Source organism: Leptinotarsa decemlineata, unplaced genomic scaffold (assembly GCF_025532065.1).
Source record: "Leptinotarsa decemlineata unplaced genomic scaffold, Ldec_3_MD MMD2_tig00026282_RagTag_RagTag, whole genome shotgun sequence".
Classification (NCBI taxonomy): Eukaryota; Metazoa; Arthropoda; class Insecta; order Coleoptera; family Chrysomelidae; genus Leptinotarsa; species Leptinotarsa decemlineata.
The window spans coordinates 18499250-18521699 of NW_027412668.1; the positions used below are offsets into that span (position 1 = coordinate 18499250).

Genomic DNA, 22450 nt, shown 5'->3' on the forward strand with positions numbered 1-22450 from the left:
ATTTAGTTTTCGGTTTTACTAGTAGAAATGTACCACGTCATCAATCTCTGAAATGGTCAATTCTCGTCTATTGGAAGTGAAAATTGAAGCGGTTTTTATTAACGGTGCGATGCGTAACTTTCACGAGACCAAAAGGATTTTCAATGAACGTTTTCCGAAACGTCCTATCTGTAGAAAATATTTGAGGAAACTACCGGTAGTGTACATAACAAAAACCCCCAGGTCACCCGTCCATTTCAGAAGAACAGCAAGTGCAAATAATTGGTGAGATGGTAGTAAATCCTGAACAGTCTACTTACTCCGTTTTGTGAGGTGTCTCCTTCTACTGTGTGGAGACTTTTGAAGAGAAATAGGTATCATCCATACAAAATTAACATGGTACACCAATTAACTGAAGATGACTATGATCAAGGAACTGAAATCTGCGAAATCATGACGGAAACCATTGCAAGGCATTCTACCTATCTCCACAATATTTATTTTAGTGACGAATGCCTATTTTTTTAAACGGCAATGTTCATAGACAAAATTGCCGTTATTGGAGTGGCACCAACCCCCACGTTTTCCGGGAAACACATACCCAATATCCAGAAAAAATTAACATTTGGGCAGGAATATTAGGAAACCATACTGAAGGACCTCTATTTATTGATTAAAATTCAACAGGGGAACAGCTGGAAACTACTGTTGACCCTGACTGTTCATATGTCGAATTCAAAGCAACTATTTCGACCATCTTCTGAACTGACCTCAAGCTTACTTTACCTCATATTATGTAGTTAAATGTCAATGTATTCAGGCAATTATTAAAAGTTCCGCCATTTTGTAGTAGTTGAAGATATTGATATTATTAGGGTTGTGAAGCATTTGTCAGGAGCTTCAAAAAATATGTCACAAGTCCCTCCTTTCCATTTAATTTTTTTCCAAATGGCGCCCAGTCGCCATCTTGAAAGTTTCATCTATTAATTTCACTTCAAAATAAAGTATTCTATGCAGTCGATTTCGCGTCGCGAACAAGAACTTGGCTTTTCGCAGACCACAACGAATTTTTGCATCGTGACTTGGGCCTGCACCCGTATAAAACTCAACTGACCAAGGAACTGAAGGTAAATGACCATAGACAACGACGTGTGTTAGCTGAATGGGCTCTGGAGCAGTTGGCAGCTGACCCTGATTTTCATCCAAAAATCATCTTCAGCGCGATGAGGCCTATTACTGGATGAATGGGTAGGTAGGTACGTGAACAATACCAATCCACATGAGATCCAAGAGCGTCTAATGTATCCTGAAAAAGTCACGTCACTATTTGGTGTGGATTTTGGGCTGTCGGCGACGTCGGTCCACATTTCTTTGAGAACGACGTTGGCTAGGCCATCACTATTAACGGCGAGCACTGTAAATCGATGATTACCAACTTCTTTTGATTTGAATTTTATGATCTGGACACCAGAGACATGTGGTTTCATCAGGACGGCGCTACGTGCCACACAGCTCATGCCACATCGGATATGTGAACTGGCCACCGAGATCATGCGATTTGACCCCGTTAGACTTTTTCTTGTGGGGTTTTCGCAAGTCGCAGGTGTATGCGGATAAGCCACAAGCCAGCGGGTGTCATAGCCAACATAACCCATGCCTTCGGGCAGCAGAGTCATGGAAAAATAGACGTTTAGGATGCGCTCTACCCAGAGAACTCATGGCAGATATTTGAAAGATGTTATATTCCGCACATAATGGCATAAATATGTCTTACAAACGAATAAAAACTTTCCGTGATATCTCAGACACACTTTGTTTTATTTAGATTTAAAGATAGGAAGCGTTTAATGAAAGACCCTATATAAGAAGTCAGAAGTCATGAGACTATGGGATCTAACGGGTTACTGGGGGTAAACACAAATTAACAAGGTTTAGCAAATGCTTTCGAAAATTCGGTGGTACACACCCTCACTCATTCAGTCTCATTTTTAACACGCTTTTATTAGTTCCAACTGTACATATGTATGTATGTTTGTTTGTTTGTAACTCTCAAGCTCGGGATCTGTATTTGACAGAATTATCGGCATTTTTGCTTGATCTATTCGCGGACAGATGGCGCTGTACGCAACCTCCTTCATATATCGACATTATTGCTTGATTTTTTAAAAACAGATTTGAAAAAAGTAATTTTTTTGTTAACACGCGCGTGCTGCCTTATTTGTAACCCTACTTTGCGTGCCTTCTGCCTTCCTTGGGCTTGGTAGCTGATTTTTAGGCTTCCTCTCCGGAATCAGAAAAAATATCAATGGTCATTTTTCTAAACAATATACGGCTGATTCATTCCAAAGTTTAGATAAAATAAATATAGTTTAAAAAGACTAAAAAACACGCTTTTATAGCATACGAAACTAAAAAATAAATAATAAATATAGTTCAAAAACTAAAAAACACGCTTTTAAAGAACATCGAACTAAAAAGTTAAAACATTTTTTTTTCAAATAAGCCTTAAACAATAACTAACGAAAAATACTAGTATTATTGTGAAAAAAACGTGGGCGCTTTGCGCCAAATTTTTTGTATATCAGGCGCCCGTCGCTTTTTTTTACAATAATACTAGTATTTTCCATTAGTTATTGTTTCAAGCTTACTTAAAAAAACATTTTTAACTTTTTATATTCGATGTTCTTTAAAAGAGTTTTTTTTTAGTTCTTTGAACTATATTTATTTTAATAAATTCATAGGTGCGTTGAATGAATGGAACTACAGCAGTGGATTGTAATGCCAGTTCGGATATAATAATTGTGATATATTTTTTTTGTCGAAATTAATTCAGTTATTTCTTCAAATATATTTTGCAGTGAAATGGATAGAATTGATGTACTCTATACTATTTTCTATTTTGATGAAAATAATCCAAATATGTATATTAGATGAAGAGTTAATACGAAACAGTCTATACCTAATCCTTTTTGACAATATTTCAAAATAATAAGAATTATATCTCGATCAAATCGAAGAAATCGTCGACAAAAGTATTTCTCAAACAAATTTTTACCTGCTAATAAATACATGACTCCGGTGACAAGAACTGCGCTTATTTGGTGCTGAAAAACTCCAAAGGCTCCTACAAGAGCCGCGCTGCCCAGGACTATGAGACATACCAAAGCGCAAGATATTGACAAATTCTGCATTCCTGGAAAACATAATTTTATATTCATACATCGATTCCATTCTACTTTCAAGATCCGTAGTTGCCGGATACTCGGATCAACAATGACCGTAATAAAATTATATTTGTTTGCCGATTGGTATATGATACATTTGACCTACATATATTAATGGGGGTGTTTTGATATCTAGATCGTTACTATGGCTATCAAATTATTCAGTATCAACGGATTTCAGACAAAAAGCACTGAATCGTAATGGTATGATATAATTTTAGTAAAAATGACTTCTAAGTATAATTATCTGACTACATATGGATATTCTATTGATATCCATTGGATATCAACCGAATATCCGGGGGGGCGGCAGAGGTCGAACCGAGCCCGAAATTTTCGAAAAACTTCGATATTTCGATAAAGGTCCGAAATTACCGTATATTTTTGACATCATCCGAAAATTCCGAAAATCTACTCGGCGTAAATTTTTACCATGTGCTTATTAAATTCCATAACATTACCAATAATAATTTATCAACTGGGTATGTTTGTTGAATGGCCTGGAATAATAGTTTTTATATTTCCCGCCAAATATCGTGGCTCTAGTGCAAGAAACTTTACAGCCTTTACTGGAGCATTTCAGGCCTCCAGACCTATGATTCATATCATATACGATGAGCTTAATCGTCTAGCGTCTTTACTTACTGCAATAATATGTAAGCCAGAATCGATTAAGAATGTTGGCGTCTGCAATGATATATTATTGCCTACCCATCTCCTTCCAGCAAATAAAATAATTTTGAACGATGATGTGATGAGTGAAATATATGCATTAGAAGAGGATGTTCGGCTGAGTTTCCTAACAAAAGCCCAAGAGCACATCAAAGTAGCATGTGCCCATATAATAAAAAAAAGTTCTATGAGCAATAATTTCCTTCAGTCATGTCCATGTCTTCAGCCAGAACAGCGAAAGAAATCACTTAGCGTGGGTCGAATCGCAACACTAGCTCGTGCGTTGCCGTTACAAGTTGATGTCGGACTTGTTTGTGCAAGATGAAAGACGCTGTGCGGTTGGATAAAACTAACTAAAGAATCGATGACAACTGGCATCAATTTCTTCTCTTAAAAACGGATACTGGAGAGTTAAGATTCTCCAATGTCACTAAGGTCGTTAAAGCTGTTCTTTCTTTGTCCCATGGAAATACCGAGGTAGAAAGAGGGTTTTCAGCTTCTGGTAAATACCTAACAGATGACAAATCAATGAGTGAGCGAACCTTAGACGCTGCCATGACAGTGAAAAGCGGAGCTGGTGCCAAGTTGCAAGGAATTGGCTAATTTGGCGCGACATGCCTGTAACTCCTACAAATCACACCTCGAAGAGGAAAAAAGAAGAAAGAGGAGAGAAGAAAGTTTTCTGAGGAAAAAAGAAGCGGAGACGGCGAAATTGGAAATCGCCACTAAGATGAGTGGTTTGAAAACTGCCACCTACACCACCTATACCACCACAATAACAAAATTCTTCAAGAAAGTGTAATCTCCTCATTACAAATATTGTAAGTCTTCCAAGTAATGCCGTTGTAATTTTTTTTATTGCCCATACATGCAACAGAAGCCGACTACACTCTGTGTTTAGAGTTTGTGGGTTTCAGGCCAGTCTCAATGTGTAACATTTATAAATTCCCATATGTTGCACATTGCGACTTTGCTTGAAACCCACAAATCCTCACCCCAGAATGTAGGAGATCCGGATTGTTAAAATCCGAAATTAAAGTATTATTACTGAAACATTATTTGTGACCAATACAACTGTTGCACTAGTAAGTATTCGGGAAATTGATTATTGCAATCTCCCAAACTTATTGGGGAAATACCACAAAGTCTTATGGGGCTTTCACTAATTAATTTTTCAAATACTAGTGAATTCAAAACAGTTATAATGATGTCTTACATAGAAATCTGTCATTTAAAAAATCTCGATCTCCGACACTGAGAGTCCGTACCTACTCGTACGTAGATAGTGAGGAATTACTCTCCGCCATTTTGCTTTTTCCATAAGTTAAACACTGAAAATGAAAATTTTTAAATATTTTGGAGACTCTGTGTTCAGCTTATGGAAAAATGCCCTATGAGGACTGTACTTCCTCATTCATTCAAGACCTTCGATTGGTTTGACCCCTGAGGGAGGGGACAACAGATTATTACTCTTGCGTCATTATACCTGACGCAACGAAACACATACTTTTATAAATATACGCGATGACATCTTCCTTTACAGAATCATCATCTATGTGATCAACAGAATGCAACATAGACTAATCTCTCACAAGCAGTCCGTTATAATAGTAGGGGAGCCCACGATGCAAAATGGGGATTTACTCGGGCGTCATAGAAACACATTAGGTTGCAAAGCTCAGGTGATAAGAAGAAAAAAATGTTATATAATATATACTTTTTCATCGGTGGGGCAAGCGGCTATGGTTTTTTAAATATGTTAAAAAATACTGTTGCCTGGACTTACTCGAGCGCGTCAGATATTGCTAGCATCAATGTCCTACGTATTTTTAATAATGTTCGTATGTTAATCTGATCGTTTGCATGATGAGGGTGGTTGTACGTAAGGGTTTTAAGTGAAATGAAAACAAATTTAATCGATCGCGTCCGATTTTCCAAGGGGGTGTAAGGTGCACAAAAAAAAAGCTCTCATTCAATAATCTTGACGATTTCGATCTGATGCAAACTCGCGGCCATCATTATAATGTGCAAACAATTTCGCCATTTTGAAATACTCAAGCGCGTCAGATTAAGATATATATGGTTCATCTTTATGTTCTAGGCGTGCTGTCTCATAATCTGACGATTATCTAGAGGGATTCGACTAATCAGACAAAAAATAATTTTGAACTTAATTAACTGAAAAGCTCAGGAAATAGCATGCAAATAAATAAGTGTATGTTTTAAATAGAATACTTGTATTTATAAGAAAATAAATAAAAAAATATGCTCAAAAACTTGAATTTTTTGTAATCAATTGATTAATTAATCATTATCCTCGTCTTCATCACGAACGAGGCTCTGTAATCAGCTGTGATGGCGTCATGGTAACAGAAGTCAGAGTGGGGACGGAGTGAGAGAGTAATAGATAGAGAAAAAGTGAAAGAGGAATAGAAACGCGGAGAGGAAAATATAGGTATCACACAGCTGCACGCATTAAACTTTATCGACGAATTTTTGTTATTTCAAGTTGCGGAAATCGTCAGATTATATATTTTTCGTTATCCTTGATTTATTTCTTCAAAATCAAAAAGAAAAAATTAGCTCCGCTCGAGAATGTCGAAATGATGTTATTTTTTAACAACTTTGCTGCCCTCCCTTTTCTTTACGTCACTCAGATTGTCAGATTACTGGAATATACACTTTTTAGCATGTAATTAACTCACCCTACTTTAATTTGACGCGCTCGAGAATTTCTGATGATCAATTTTTTTTTTAAAATCTGATCCTATATCCTTCACGGGCGGCCTTATATATGAGGCTCATATTCGGTGGAGGTACTTAACCGAGTACAAGGTATATCCCCCTGTATATTAATATTCCGCGCTTTAATAAATCCTGAAATCCCCACTTGGAACGACATTCGTCCTCTATTTTCACTGCAGCTTTCACTGCAAAGCACCTAGATGCACCTAGATCCAACAACACACAGCTCTGTTTCAACCCGCCACAGGTCTCATTAGTGTTGCTAAACTGAAGTACAAATGCATTGCTGATCTCAGTTGCCTTTAAATTACAAACCTACTTGTGTATAATCTGTAAGAAGTTAATCCGAACAGCTAAATAAAAGACTAATGTACCGGGTCTGATAAATTTACAATATAGTTAATACCATATAAAACTTTCCACATAAAAATAATGATTAGACCTCGTATGATTTTCTTACCTCTCACTCAAAGTATGCCAGCCGTATGTAGTCGAACAAATAATGTAGTCTGGGTCACAAGATACTTTTTTTGGAACTTCTGTCCAAAGGCACCGAAAATTATGATCCTGGACTCATTCGATTCGGAATGACCTCTAGCAACTTTTTGAAAAATTTCAACAGCGGCTCGAAAAAATTGCAAAAGTTATAGACAATTTAGTAAAAAAAGGGTGGTTTGGTTTTTTGAAAATATTTTGAAAAATATTAAAGATATTCAAAATTTGGAAATAGATTCTTAAAGAGGAGGAAATTTCCAAAAATTTTTTTTGTATTTAAAAATCAACGCCAAACCGTTATTTTAACACCTCGACACGTGTTTCGATCACCAGGTGATCATATTCAAGAGGAAGATCAAACTAAACATACTTACAATGTTATCCTTATTTATACCATAGAGACCTATTAAGTGTCCTAAATCAATTTCACAATATTGCTTTATCTACTAGCCTCAAATTAATTTTACAATGTGTCCTTATGTAATAGTAAGGTAAATCTATTGATTAAAATATTATTTCAACAAGCTATATGGTATACTATTATATACAAGTTATATGAAATTAATTTCACAATATTGCCTGCCTTATCTACTACTGTCAAATTAATTTTACAATGTGTCCTTATGTAATCATGTAATAGTAAAAGGTAAATTTAATAATTTAAATAGTATTTTAAAGAGCAATATACTATTAGGTATTGGTCCACCATCGTTATTCATCATATTATTATGTTCACTTATTTCTACACTCTCCTAGGCATCTAGATGCCTGTTATTGTTAATTTGTCTAACTAATCTTAATGAACTGAAGTCTATGGAATGGTTTTGTTGCAAAATATGATGGGCGACTGCTGATTTTTCAGGTCTTCCATATTTTGAGTGTGCTAAGTGTTCCTTATATCTTATTTTAATAGACTTTCTTGTTTGTCCATAATATTTTGCATCTTCAAGGAACTAGGTATGAAGGTGGTTTTTAAAATGAGTCATACATTAATGAGCGTTTTAGGAAACCCAAAAGACAAAGTCGAGAATTCGGGAAAGTTTGGAATTACGCAGTCTATGGACTGCGATGCAGAATATTATGGACAGACAAAAAGGTCTATTAAAATAAGATATAAGAAAAACTTAGCATACTTAAAATATGGACACATTTTGAAATTAATTCAAGACTAGTAGGTAAGGCAATATTGTGAAATTAATTTATGACACTTGAGAGGTATCTATGGTATAAATAAGGATAACATTGTAAGTATGTTTTGTTTGATCTTCCTCTTGAAGATGATCACTTGCCGATCGAAACACGTGTCGAGCTGTTGAAATAACGGTTTTGTGTTGGAAAAAACTCCAGTAATAGTCTTTTATACTACATAACTATTAGTTTCCACTACTGATGAACTGAAGGAATTTCTCATTTCATAAAAAGTAAGTTTTATATGGTAATTTTCACCTCAAATTGGGAATGGCCATTTCTAATATTCTGTAACAAATATTACGGAATATTAGTTTTTGCTGATGTTTCGAACTTTATCAAGTCCTTTTTCGGGGCTCAAATTTTAGGTAAACATGGATTAAAAATGTTGAAGTTGGAAACGTCGAAAAAAAAAATCGTTTATCTACGAACACTTTATATTCATATGCCAACAAAAACAGCATTTGAAAAAATGTGATGCATTTACAGACTAATTAAAATGCCATCGAACATTATGAATATCGTATAACAAGGGGTTACCTTTTAGTGAATTTCATGAATGAAATCTTCATTAAAAGGTGGGTTCTTCGCAGAAGTAACCAGTAGTTACATTCAACTTATTTTGACATATGACGCATGTGTAAATATCCATTGACTGTACTGTATACACTATTTCATACTTACTGTGCTGCCAGTCGGTCCTTGGTTCATATCCTCTTATACCTTCTATTCCTCCCGACAAATAATTTACGCATGACTGGACAGAAGGAAAACCAACTCTGCCAAGAAGAGTAATCTCTTCATCTGGAACAAAATTTTGTGTTGTGATAGGTCATACTTTTGTTAAACCGATATTACATAGAAGGTTAAATTTTCTTTTCTACATATATATTTTCTATTATAAATCATAATGAAATTCAACATGGATTTTAATTACAACACAGAAAGAAATAATCTTCGTTCCAAATCTACAATCTAGCAAGAAAAACTTGCGATGTCTGATACTAAATTGATTTTCTCATGCATTCGATAAACTTTATGTTATCGGATCAATGCCGCTAGAATATAATTCGCTACTTTCTTATTTTTTTTATCGCATCTACTATTTCTTCCCGGATGAATTTAAAAATATAACAGTCCTTCATCAAGACAGGGCCATACATGGCCAAATGCCCCATTTGCAAATAATGTATGAATTTCAGAATAGATCAAAACTACTAGTCAGTCTCAGGAATACAAGAAAATTGGTACTCATTCCTATTATTGTGCGTGGTTGTTTTTTTTTCATGAAGGTATTAGCTAATTATTAGGCTTTAGAAAATTGAAACTTTCAATATTTCTATTTTTTCATAAAATTAAAACTTTCAGAAAAATCAAGAAAAATTGATAGATATTAATAAAAATTATTCAGAGAAATTTTTAGATTACATAATACACAGATGTTTCTTCCAAATATAAACTGTAAGTATTGAATCAACCTCTTTTCTCAAGACTATTGAAACTAGCGTCCACCCCGGCTTCGCAAGGGGCATTTTTTCAGTAGTATCGCCTCAGCTTGTATCTAATAATAATGACCTCTGAAAAAATTCACTGATCAAAAGAATGTTCACGACTATCTTTAAATAGGTAGGTATAGTCGAAGTAAACGATATTGTGCACTCTTAAAGTTGGCAAAACCCTCAAAGGGCCAAAAAAAAACAATACATAGAAATGAACTGGCAGCAAAATAGTCCACTTGCACTGTAGACTTGGCGGTTCCTATTGGATAATTTATACTAACCGAGTTTTATGATTGGCTGAAGAGTCATAACATTAAATTTGAAGTCATGTTACGGTGACGAATAGAAATCAGGGAATACGGAGATGATTATCTCCGTCGTGTCATCAATGTTCAGTTCAGGAACTGATCGCAATTTGAGTGTTGAAATTCGATATTGGTGCAGTTATAATTCTTAAAATTTTTGTTATCTGTTTAAAATGTAGCGTCTTTGGACAAGTACTAATAGTAATAACGAGTGTGATAGCAGTGCAGACATTTTCCAATGTAGTGATTCCAATAGCAATGGTGAACAATGCGAAAAAGAGATACAAGTGAATAAGATTTGGATGCGTTTGAATATTGAAACACAGAGATTATGTTTCAATGTATATAAGAATATAACTCAAGTTTGGTTTCGAGGGAAACAAAACTATTACAAGCAACATCAGATTTGGCCGAAATTATTTTCTCCACTGAACTCAAAATAGTCAAAAACAAACCTTATGAACTCAAGACACCATGTGATACAGGATTACCAAAACGTTCAGATGTTTATCTAATAAAATGATTGAAAAAACAATATACGACTGTTAAAAAAGCAATGAGATTTCTGCAACTGAAATCTTAAGGAAGAAATTGAATGCTTCCGGCCTTAATGTTCGCTGCTATGACAAAACTCTTCAGATTTGGATAAAGAAACTCGGATTTAGATTTAAAATAATAAACAAACGTCAAGCAGTTATGGAATGTAGAAGAATAGCGGAATAGCATAATAAATACTTAGAAGAAATAACTAAATATAGATAAGAGCAACGACAAATTTTCTATTTAAACGAAACTTGGTGTATAACACTCACGACACAGTTACGAAAGGGTGGACTGATGGTTCGAGAATGTGTACGCCTAACAAGCCTGCAAACAAAGGATCACGACTAATGATTGTGCATTGCGGAGGAAGTAAAGGATGGTTTCCGAATTCTTTGAAATTATGTGAAAAAAACTTTTCTCAACTGTACTTGAAATAGTCAAAAACAAACCTTATGAACTCAAGCCGCCATGTGATACAGGATTACCAAAACTTTCAGATGTTTATCTAATAAAATAATTGAAAAAACAATATACGACTATTACAAAAGCAATGAGATTCCTACAACTGAAATCGTAAGGAAGATTTTTAATACTTCCGGCCATAACGTTCGCTAGTGACAAAACTCTTCAGATTTGGATAAAGAAACTCGGATTAATATTTAAAATAATAAACAAACGTCAAGCAGTTATGAAATGCAGAAGAATAGCGGAATAGCATAATAAATACTTAGAACAAATAACTAAATATGGACAAGAACAACGACAAATTTTCTAATTAAACGAAACTTGGTGTATAACACAGTTACGAAAGGGTGGACTCATGGTTCGAGAATGTGTACGCCTAACATGCCTACAAACAAAGGATCACGACTAATGATTGTGCATTGCGGAGGAAGTAAAAGATGGTTTCCGAATTCTTTGAAATTATGTGAAAAAACTTGAGGACTGCAATGTTGACTATCATAAAAACATGGAAGCTAATATTATCGTGGAATGGTTTGAAAACACATATCCTAAATTTAGATGCGATTAGTGTGATAGTTTTTGACAACGCTTCCTTTCATTCGCGACAGCTCATCAAAGTACCGAATAAAAATTCAAATTCGAGGAAAGATGATATACAACATTTTTTTAATGGATAACAATATGTATTTTGAAGATTACTATACTAAACACCAACTACTTGAAGTTTTACAGAGAAAAACATTCGAAAAAATGTATGCCCCTGAGAGTATTGCTGAAAAGTATGGGGAGCTGTTGGAAGGTAGGTTGTACTATATCGTTTACTCGAACTATACCCGCCTACTTGCAGACAACACTAAACAAAAATCCGACCTGAACCTTCAAAGTGATTCTGCAGATTTCTATTTCTGTTCTCACTGTTGTGAACCAACCCCTAAACAAAATACTTGCCAGAAGCTGCTTATTTCTCCCATATCATATTTTTATGGTAGAATTAAATTGTAGAATTAAATTTATATTACAAACTGTAATATAAATTTAATTCTACAATTCAATCGAAATAAGCGCCATTTGAATCAGTGCACTTTTGCCAACGTAACACAAGTCGATTGATTCCGTCAGCATAAAAAATGGGTGCTCGGGAAGTCGACTAAGGCCGTTTTTGCCGCGTCCTGATTGGCGAAGGTTCTACCAGTAAGAAAGTTATCGAAGTGCTTGAGAAGATGGTAGTCGATTGGCGAGAGGTCTGGGGAGTATGGTGGGTGAGGCAGAACTTCGACACTAAATTGGTTCAATTTTCGGACAGTGATTTGTGCGGACGGACCTTGTTGTGGAGCAGGTTCGGGCCTCTTCAGGACTCTGCTGTGATGGTTTGGCCTGGTTTCAGAAAGTTATAGTGAGTCACAGCAGCCACTGACCATCATACAATAACTATTTTTTTATGGGTTTTCGTCTTTGAGAAGTGCCTGAGTTGCTCATCTTTGTCCAACCACTGTCCTGAACGTCTCCTGTTGTCGTAGAGGATCCACTTTTCATCACACATGACGATCCGATCCAAAACAACATCGTTTTGGTTGCGCAAAAGCAAAGAAGAACGATCCTAGAAACGTGACAATTTTTGTACATCGTTCAAATCGTGGGGCATCCAGTTTTCGGGTTTTTTGACCTTTCCAATATGTTTTGAACCATCAATAACCGAATGGGAGCTGACGCCCAGTTCTCCTGCCATCCTAAGCACTGTTTGTGGTGCGCCAATCTCCACCACGGTTCTAAAATCTTCGTCCTGCATTACTGTTGGTTGATCACTTCGGGGCTAATCTTCAAGGCTAAAATCTCCGCCACCAAATTTCACAAACCAACGTCAAACATTGTGATCATTAACATATCATTGCTAAATGCCTGGTAAATTTTTCGGGCTGTTTCGGCAGCGCGTCGGTTCAATTTGAATTCTTAAAGAAAAATTGGCCGAAAATCGCCTAACAACATCATATAGTAATAAGCTGAAAAGAGACAAAGCATTGAAATTCAGAAAAATGTGAACAGCATCAATGTATAAGAGTACAATGACATTAAAACGGACATTTTTGACACACCCTAATAGATTCAGTGGCCTCCTAGAATATATTTATTTCGAATTGAAGCAAATTGAAGTTTAGTTGTCACCACCTACGAAGTTATTCAATTAGTTTCTGGCTTACGGATTGGAAGTTTGGAATCCTCTGATGAAACTTAAGTCGTTAGCATTATAATCTCATGGATTCAACAACTCTGTAGGTTGTTCGTCAATTTGCATTTTACGATTTGTTGCGTAATTTCGACGGGAACACAAAATTGGAATTTAATTATGTAGTACGCTTTACACTGGACGGTTTTTTATTCTTCGGAATCTAGTTTTCGGAAAATTGTTGCTCATTTACAGTAGATGTGAATTCGCTCATATATTCCTCATGGTAATTACTTTATTGTGTTTGATGTTCGTTTCAATTTAGCTAAAAATTTATCGAATCATTGGACACGTTCACAATTATTTCCGAATTATTTATATGTTTATGATGTCTGAAAGTTACGTTTTGAATTTCAAAAGTTTTCAAAGAAAACCAGTCAGTACCGGTACTACGATGCCCCAAAAAGCTGAAACAGAGTTGTCTACACAGTTCTCATCTCCAGGATTTTGATCATTAATCATCATACCTGTTAAGCTGACGCAAAGTGTCCAAATACCACCATGCATTGGCACTAAGTAAGCTATGGTTCTACTCTTCAAGTCGTTTGTTGTAACCTTAGCTACGGTGTTATCTAAAAGCCACTGAAGACGAACCGTACTGTTTGCTAAATAATCAAGAGTAGGTTTGTCCCAGGTCACCTCTTCCCAGTGATCTGTCATAATGGCAGCACACAGCATACCTGTAGCACATGTAGATAATACTAGAGTACCTGAAATGAAAAGGAAACGTGAAAATCTTGTATTCGAGTGTGAACTATTAACATTTCAGATATTCAAAACCCTTTCCGATTGAGTGAGATGATTCAATCATCAGAAATGATAGATGAACTTTATCTAAGGAATTGTGTAGCTATATGGTTTTATTCCAACGATAAAAATAAAATAAATATGGTTTTTATGTATAGATTTGAAATGAGTCCAGGTTATAAATCATCATCCAACATTCAATGCTCTATGGAAATAAATACAATTAAGTCGGTGCGCATTTTTTTTAGTAGCATCTGGAGTATGCAGTTGAAACCAGTGTGAAGGCAGCCATGGGTTTCAGCCACGAATTGGGGGAATTTACCATTAACGGAAAGGAGTGCGCCAAGCCACCAGTGGTTGTTGAAATTCATTGCTAGCCATGAAAAGTTGTCTTTTATAACAATAATTTTATGGCCAGCCATGGAAATTTTCACATGGAAGGATAGTTTTCAACGTTTTCAATAATATCTTTACAGTCCTCGATTTTGTCGCGGAAAAAAAACATTCCCTGACACTCCTTCCATCATTTTGATTGAAAAATTCATATCTTTTGAAAAATTTGTGCTGCTGGGGATATTTTCACATAAAATGAAGGTATTCGACGTATTCTATGATACCTATATGGTCCTCGATTTTGTCGCGAAAAAATACACCCCCTGTAACCCTTTCCATTATTTTTATTTTCTTATGCATAAATACTGTTGAAATATTTTTTCAAATATCAACGACTATTTATTTATTGTTATGGCAATATTTTTGTTAATTAACAAATATTTTGACTTGTTGACATTTACCGTACTCATATTTGTTAAACTTAGGAAAACAGTATCGATGTTACAGAATACGCTGACTACGACAGTTTCACGTAAAAATATACCCGCATAAATTTTTGGAAAGATATGATTTTTTTTAATCAAAATAATTGAAGGGATTGCAGGTGGTGTATTTTTCCGCGACAAAATCGAGGACTATGTAAGTATCATAGAATACGCCGAATACTTTCGTTTTATGTGAAAATATCCCCAGCACAGTTTTTTCAAAAGATATGATTTTTTCAATCAAAATGATGGAAGGAGTGTCGGGGAATGTTTTTTTCCGCGACAAAATCGAGAACTGTAAAGGTGTTATTGAAAACGTTGAAAACTATCGTTTCATGTGAAAATTTCCGTGGCTGGCCATGAAATAATTTTTATAAAAGACAACTTTTCATGGCTAGCAATGAATTTAAACGACCACTGGTGGCTTGGCGCACTCCTTTCCATTAATGGTAAATTCCCCCAATTCGTGGCTGAAACCCATGGCTGCCTTCACACTGGTTCAGTTTAAAAGGTCTAAAATAGATGGCTACACTGAATATAGGCTAACTGAAGATATTCCAGCTGAATAGTCGGTATTGAGGCTGTCGGATGTTCAAGGTGCAAGATTCCCACCTTGATGCCTGCATCAACATACCCATTGAGAGCATCTGTACGTCACGTATACCAATTGGACTCAACCAAGCAAGGGTTTTGAGTTTCTGGTTTGGGTGAACTGTCATTTGAGTGTTGGCTTCTGCTGACCTGGTCGGAGGAGGTCTGCTGCTCAAGAAGTTAGTGCAAAGCATATTGAAATATCTTATCTGCTTTTGAGGAGGCAATAAGGTGACTTTCATCTGCACCACCTGGTCTCCTAGATTTCAACAGGATCAAGAGTTGGAGAACTGAGAAGCTCTTGCTCTTGATTTGATATTACAGAGAGGACAGTCCACCCCTAGCCCCTCTGTACACCTAAGTTCGGATTCTTTGGTTACTGCCCAATTAGGGCAGCGGAAACATTCAGTATTACAGGTGATACACTCACGAGCACTCGAAGATCTGTATTTGAGGGTTAATTGTTGCTTGTTGCGTAGAAAATTAGTGTAAGAAATGAATCCAATCAGAAAAAAAAAGTCCATACTGAATTACCAAGAAAATGATGTAACTGATACCGCATTTGACTCAAAATTTTCTAAGTAGAAATGCTTGTATTTTATAAAAGTAACTGTCCTAAATGGTCAAGATCAAGGTGAGTTAGATGAGTTAGACGATAAATTTGAACATTCTAATTGTGCTTTTAGTGTGGAATATTGAAGGACTTCCACATTGACCAACTGGAAATAGCGGGTTCTATAAACAATGGTAGAAAAGTGAGTTTGATATTGAGGTAATTTTGTTTATGGGTAGAGGATAAGCTTATTTACATAAAGCTTCAACACCTTTGAGGAATGTAATGACACTAAATCAGTTTTTACAACTTAACGAAAAAAATAATCAAGATACAAAATGAAAATGACCACCTATCCCTCTCCTTGCTTCACCGGTTTTGCGGGAGTTGACCGTTTTTTCGATTGATTACAGGTTTCCATATGTTGCGTATCTCTACGCTCGCTTGGCTGAATGCGTCGTTGGACAATATATATGCAGCTTCTTTGATCTACCTCTTAAACCAGTGTTTCTCTTTGTGTATAATCCCATCTTGGGACCAATTGATGTTATGTTAGAGTCCAAACGTGCTTTGCTATTACTGAATTGCTGGTTTCTCTTCGCTGTGTGTTTTTTTTTGTGTTCAGCAATGCGACAATTTCTGATTTTTTGCCTATTTTCAATGTTTTTAAAATTTTATATTCTGTGGTCATTTCGATTCTGTATCTTGATTATTTTATTCGTTTTGTTGTATTTTTATTTCACGTTTTATTGCTTGATATGATTGATACTTCAGCTATTCATTCTAATTTTATTTGTTTTTTCATAGATTTCGAATCATGTTAGTCAATGGAAGTCCGAATTAATGAAATTTACCATGAAACATTGTCAACCGCTTTCAAAGAAGCGTTCAAAAATGTTTTTGTCATGTGATAATAAACTTCTAAATTCATTTAATTAATTCTGTTGTTCATTGCGTTCCGTCCCAAAATCAAAACAATTTTTGGAAAATAATTTGTCGAAATTAATTCAGCGTGCATTTATATTTTATGGTCGTGATTTTGCAGTCATATTCTTTGGACATTTCTTAAAGGAAAATCTCCGTTACCTAAAAGAAAAAAGACACTGGGATGGACGCTGCAATTCCAACCCGTTTCGTCTTCGGTCTCTGTGTTTTCCATCAGGGGATCGTAGTCGAGTATAAGGAGGTCGTATTCCTTGTCGTGCTTCAGCTTGACGGCCTCCCACACGAAGCGCACGAAATATATCAAAGACTGAATCGTTTTGGTGTGTGATACCCGCCACTGGGCGAGATTGAATGCTGAAGCGATCTGTGCGTTTTTTTATCTGAAACAAAGTATTATCGTGGAATAAAATTACATTGTACAATATCGAGAATAATTTTCTGGAGAAAACATGTAATACTTTTAATATGAATTTGAATAAAATGATAATAATAATAAACGTCTTTATTACTGCAACCACAAAAAAAATCACAGTATTAAGTTCTAACTACATATAAAAAGCAACTACTCCCCTGGATAATACCGTGAAGGGCGTTGGATTATATCCTGATTATAAACCTGTTGTTTGTTGTCCGCTTCAGCCTAGTTCAAGGAATGATACTCTGAAGGAATTCGATTTTCAATTTTCGGAAATCGACTTTATATTGATGATAGACAATACTTTGCACCGATGAGTGGCCAAACAGCCCGAAACTGGTCTGCAAGTGTGTTCCAATAATTGAAAATGACACCTGTCAGATATAATCCAACGCCTTTCTCGGTGTTAGCCAGGGGAGTAGTTGCTTTCTGATAGGTGTCAGTCCATCAACCTACAGTGTAGGGAGTTGAGACTGGCCTGAACGAATTGTTCTTTTAGATGGTTTCATTTATAGCCAGTCTTCAAGTATGCCCACTGACTATATGTGAAAAGTTTCATTACTGTCTCAGAAAATTGAACTCGTCGATCAGTCATCATCGTACAATCGTATCACATGCACTTTGTACTGATTTGGAATATGTATTTTTCGCACGACCTTGGTCGATTATACTACCTATACGTAAAATCTAAATGATTCCCTTTCAAGAACTTCTGAGTTACAGTATTTCTTTTTTTCTTAATCTCTCGTGAATATTACAAGCATTCTTCTGAATAACGGCCTACGATTTATAAATAACATGTTCATAGTAGTAATTTAATGGATTTTTAACCAGGTCACGGCTTGGATTCTATATTGAATGAGCTGACCTCGACATACACTTTGGCTTGGCTCAATTTTCGCAGGATTTCATGTTATTCGATAGAACCCTCGCTTTTTTCGCTTGTCATCCTAGGTCTACCAACACCAGCGGAAAATTAATTATTCTGAATGTTCTGAAAAATTGTTGAAAATTTGGCAATGAGTTCGTGATACGAAAAATAGTTCAGCGGTTGTGTTTTTTGTGGTGAAATGATCTTGCAAACCCCGAATAAACTTTCCTAAATATTCTGGCAATATCTTGAATTTATTGGAGCCTCTGGAGACATCCTATATTTTATTCTATGGAAGAGAGGACATTAGCAGATCAAGATGATGATGTGGTGCTGCAGGTTTTCCGGGTTTTCCTGCAGCTGAAAAAGCACATGCGTCACTGGAATTTTTGTTGTTTCATAATTTCATAATTTGTATTACTTTCAATCAAAATGATTTACTTCCCTAAATTAAAAGAAAAAGATGGGAATAACTGAAAATGCAGTTTTGAGTATCTAGTATGGACTGATGGACAAGTCAAAATGATGAAAAAAAAATGATCTCGTATCCGTTTCCTTCTATATGTGATGGAGTTTTTCTCGTCAAAGAAAAGAGTGGATATGTCATTCATATGGAAATACACTGATTAATGACGAATGCCTGGATGATGAAAATAATTACGTTCTATCAAATGCCTCATATAAAGGCAATAACTACGATGACTACCAAGGAACGTATGGTTCGGAAGATTTCAGGAGTAATACGCATACTCGAGTTGTATCAAAACTTGATAACACAATATTGAGTCAACAGTCTACAAGTCTCAAATCGTACCATACCAAAAATGTTCATTCTGCAAAAATTAAAGCCACCATCAATTGTCTCCATCAGATGTTCCTTTACGTATACGGTCAACAGATGGTAACAAAACATTCGCAATCCGATTGATTTCAACAATCATTTTTAGCTTGATTAGAACGTTGAGTGCCGTATGGAACCAACTGGCCTCGCGTCAAATTGGTATATAGGAGCCGCGTGGGCCCAAATGGTATTCACAGCCAACAACCAAATCTCCACTATTCCAAATCTCCACTATTCCAAATCTCCACCTTCTGTATTTTTCTCTCTCTCGGAATCTGCACGGAAAAAAAAGATTTGTTGAATGAAAGAAAATTCACTTCATTCAAAGAAATAAAAGTGTCATATATGCACGACAAAATATTTTGTTGATGCAAGTAAAAAGAATTCTTGAGTCCCGACTATTTCTTCAAGCATATTTTCATTGTATCAAACAAATATTTGATTGAAACAATCACATCCATTAGTTATTTCAATTCAAAGAAGAATTGAATTCAAGTAATATTTTGTCTAATCGATAGCGAGAATGATTTAGAGTAATTCGAATATTCTATTGAACAAACAAAACTTAAAGATGGGTGAAATAGTGGATCTGATTGAAATAATCAAATGTATTTTCTATTTGAGTAAAAGTTATGTTGAAGAAACATAATATATCTGCAGGATGATGGAGAACTTTGCTTGTTTTGATAATGGGAAAATTTCCACTAAAGTAATGATTTTGTTGAACAAATAATGAATAGTAGTTGAACGAACAATATTTATACCTCATTGTGAGTATCTTGCTGATAGAGTAAATCATTTCGAAAGTTCAAAATAAGTATGAATAATGATGAACTAAATGAAATAAAGTTACAAATCAAAATCCTTACCTCTTGTTTGAATTTGGTTATTGGATTCAATTAACCAAATATCATACTAATCTGAGTACCAGCATCTCGTCGATAGTAATGGAGTTTCAGAACAGTTCTACTGAAAATTACTTTTCTCTTCTCTAAAACTTCAATATGTTTTTTAAGTTTGTAGATAAAAAGCATTACGTATAGTTTTAGTATATTAAGAAAAGTAATTTTTGGCAGAATCAGAAATACAGAGTCAGCGATTGAATTTACATGAATCTCCAATCAAAATAGATCAAGTTATTGAATAATTGTGAGAATATATTATAGTTTGTTCAACTACCCGATTTCTCAATACATGAAATACACTTTGTATCATTTTCTCAACAGGATTATTGATCTACTTACGTATCACGATTTTTTAATCAGCTGCTGATGGGAGTCTTGCGGATAATATTTCATATTCAATACTGATTATGTAAATGCCATGGAAAATTGTTCAACGTGAGAATGAGCAGAATATAAATAAAAATCGAGAAATTTCAGTAACAAATTTATTCAAACAATTAATAAATTATAATAGACTTCTACAAATATTTAAATAAAAATATAAATTTTTCACAAATGGTTAATCCTAATCTAAAACATTAACATGTTTTATTATTTATTATTATTATTGGTGATATCTACTAAAAAACAATTAGAATTGATTTCGAAACCTTTCACTGAAGTAATGATCTAAAATGAAAGAGAACAGAGATTAGTGATAGTTACATTTTCGCAATAATACTATTGGATCAATTTCTACTAACTAGCTTGGATATTATCTCATTGAAATATAAAAATATAATCGTTTTTTTTGTACAAATCCAATTTAACAAACGGAGATACCCTTATTTTTTGATAATAGGAAAAAAACAATGACGTACTTCATCACAGAAAAATTTGATTAGAAATATGACTGTGATGACAAAATTTACCTTGGTCTCCAATCATAACTTTCAGGCCTTCAAATATATTAAATTTGAGAATTCTAGCATTTAATTACTTAGGTACAGACTTGGATAATAATAAGTATTTACAGCAAATCGCAAAAATATATAGTTATTTGAGAAAACTCAATATGTTTTTAATTGTAATGGTATACATATTTATTATTAAAGTTATGAATGAAAGACATACCTCTGTTATATATGATTCTCAATTTATTCCATCAATTGCTTCCTTGATTGAATATTTTTCTTTTGCCAATTGGGAGAATCATTTCTTTCATTTCTTCATCAGTGAGCCTTTTAGCTATGCCTAAGGTTACATCATTTTCTGTTTGAAAAGTATGTGTTTTAAGTATATTAGTAGGAGAAAAATAATATGTGTATTTTTTTTACCTTTAAAAATGCCAATCAGATCATTTAATCCCAAGTTATTAAGAAGTTCCTCCATGTCTAAAAATAATAGAGATTATATTGCATGTTTTGATTTCGTGCAGTTTTGTTGGATGTCATCATGTAAATATGTTACAAATAACTTTCCTTTTTCGGTATTACTGATTTTAATAAAGTAATACAAGAGAAAACTATGATTATTTCACAATGTTGTTTGGAAGAAAATTCTTAAAAAGAGGTTCCTTCAAGAATTCAGTATATACTATCATGATGAAAATGAAATCATTGTTTACGGCACCATTCAATTATTTATGATGCAAGAAATTCAGAATTCGAAGTAAATGTACAGCTCTTCGCTGACATTGTATACCTACACCTATTTCTGTGGCAAACACCTTAATTGTATTTACTTCAAGCAACTTTTATAGATAGCTGTCGAGAAAAATGTATAGGCTTCAAAAAAAGATGTCCGTTTATCCAATACATGCTATTCATAATTATTTCAAAATATGGAATTGAAGAAAGTATATTATCAACATACCTGTGAAAACACTGAAAAACTTCAATCCACGTATAATCAAAAAGAAACTGTAAACCTCTTCGTCATTTCCTTAAAAAACACAAACACATTTTTAATTCTTATTCCATTCGTGATTAGTTTACGGTTCTTGCGAAAATGCAAATGGTGCCGACCGGCACTCTATTCCTTAGAAGTATTTCAACTATACCATTTCTTTCAAGGAAACAACTTAATTTTTTAAACCAACAAATAATAAAAATATTGAAATGAAATTATCCATAGTCTTGAAATTATTTCCAAAATTAGTTAAAGGTATTCATATGTATGGTTGAAGTGAAAATACATATTCAGTTGATTCAATTATATATTAGTGTCAAAACAGCACCCCATAGTGCTAAACTGAATTGGAAAGTTTTCATTCAACAGACGTACTTTTGATTTGATGAAATTATATTTTTTGACTCAACCGAATTATTTTGAGAACTCAATAAATGTTATCCTTGAAATGATCCACAATTCATTTGACTAAGTAAAAGACCTCTTGAATTGAAATATTAGAGAAATTAAAATGAGAATTTCATTTTGTCTCCGCAAA

The 22450-nt window shown here is 34.6% G+C and overlaps 3 protein-coding genes across 6 annotated transcripts in view; 1 reads left to right on the forward strand and 2 right to left on the reverse strand.

The window, feature by feature from the left end:
- Positions 1-22450, reverse strand: part of LOC111505089 (uncharacterized) — a 312186-nt gene that overhangs the window by 137962 nt on the left and 151774 nt on the right. The window lies entirely within an intron of this gene.
- Nasp (Nuclear autoantigenic sperm protein) overlaps positions 1-22450 on the forward strand; it is a 92168-nt gene that overhangs the window by 16711 nt on the left and 53007 nt on the right. The gene's annotated exons all lie outside the window — the stretch shown is intronic.
- Positions 1-22450, reverse strand: part of LOC111505094 (uncharacterized) — a 71417-nt gene that overhangs the window by 11908 nt on the left and 37059 nt on the right. For 2 of the 4 annotated variants that reach the window (XM_023159847.2, XM_074179960.1), the window contains 4 exons: positions 17132-17370; positions 13804-14046; positions 8988-9107; positions 3035-3172 (listed from right to left, as the gene is read on the reverse strand). In XM_023159847.2, coding sequence (XP_023015615.1) covers positions 3035-3172; positions 8988-9107; positions 13804-14046; positions 17132-17204 — 574 coding nt within the window. In that variant the 5' untranslated portion in view covers positions 17205-17370. The remainder of the gene's footprint in view (positions 1-3034; positions 3173-8987; positions 9108-13803; positions 14047-17131; positions 17371-22450) is intronic. The other 2 variants (XM_074179962.1, XM_074179961.1) reach the window with 2 other exon arrangements.